This window comes from Cystoisospora suis, assembly GCF_002600585.1.
Source record: "Cystoisospora suis strain Wien I chromosome Unknown contig_2455, whole genome shotgun sequence".
In the NCBI taxonomy this organism is placed as follows: Eukaryota; Apicomplexa; class Conoidasida; order Eucoccidiorida; family Sarcocystidae; genus Cystoisospora; species Cystoisospora suis.
The window spans coordinates 1,842-2,800 of NW_027155254.1; the positions used below are offsets into that span (position 1 = coordinate 1,842).

Sequence of the window (959 nt, forward strand, 5' to 3'; positions counted from 1 at the left end):
TCTAACCAGTATCCTAGTCTTGTAGTTACTTTCTTTTGGGTTAACATCTGGCTAAGCGTTGCATGATCAGTCTCTATAGTTACCAACCTTGTTCCATTGAAATGTTTCCACTTAACTAAAGCATACACAATGGCCATTAACTCACTTTCGTACGCCGGGTAAAATAGCTCCCTTCCTGTCTTCTTTCTTGACTCAAAGGCGATAGGATGTCCATCTTGCTCCAAGACTGCTCCCACCGCATACTTAGACGCATCTGTCTTTATTACCAAAGGTAAGTCCGGATTAAAAATCTTGGTCATGGCCACATGGATTAAGGCATCCTTTAATTCTTTCACCGCCTGAGAATGTTTGGGCCTCCATACTAGCGCGCTTCGTTCGCACAGAAGGTCATGTAAAGGTTTGGCCTTTTCATTGAAGTTCTTGATCAATTGTCTGTAATACCCTACTAATCCTAGAAAGCCTCGAACCTGCTTCACGGTCTCTAATTTCTCGGGGTAGTTCTTCAAAGCTTCCACTTTCCTCGGGTCCGGAGTAATGCTCCCTTTCTCGATGATATATCCTAGGTATTTCACCTTTTGGGTCACGAACTCGCACTTGTTAATCCCTGCGTACAAGCGATGTTCCCTAATCCGTTGTAATACCTTTCTTAAGTGGATTAGATGCTCCTCCTTGGTAGCCGAATAAACTAACACATCATCCAAATACACCACAACAAAGTCGTCCAACTCATTGATGAAGACATTCTGCATTAATCTTTGGAAGGTGGACGGGGCTCCGGCCAATCCAAACGGCATGACTCTAAACTGGAACGTTCCATAACGACACTTGAAGGCTGTTTTCCATTGGTCTTCTGGTGAGACTTGGACTTGGTAATAACCTTTCTGTAGATCTAACTTCGAAAACCATCTGGCCTTTCCTAACCGTTGAATGAGGTCCTGAACTCGGGGTAAGGGGTACTC

General features: G+C 44.1%; 1 protein-coding gene across 1 annotated transcript in view; it reads right to left on the bottom strand.

Annotated features, from left to right (window-relative positions):
* The window catches only part of CSUI_005100 (retrotransposon ty3-gypsy subclass), a gene marked incomplete at both ends in the record, with an annotated part of 4,010 nt that overhangs the window by 623 nt on the left and 2,428 nt on the right, over positions 1-959 (bottom strand). Inside the window, one exon of the mRNA XM_068065279.1 lies at positions 88-959. This exon is cut by the window's right edge and continues 1,034 nt beyond it. Coding sequence (XP_067922745.1) covers positions 88-959 — 872 coding nt within the window. The remainder of the gene's footprint in view (positions 1-87) is intronic.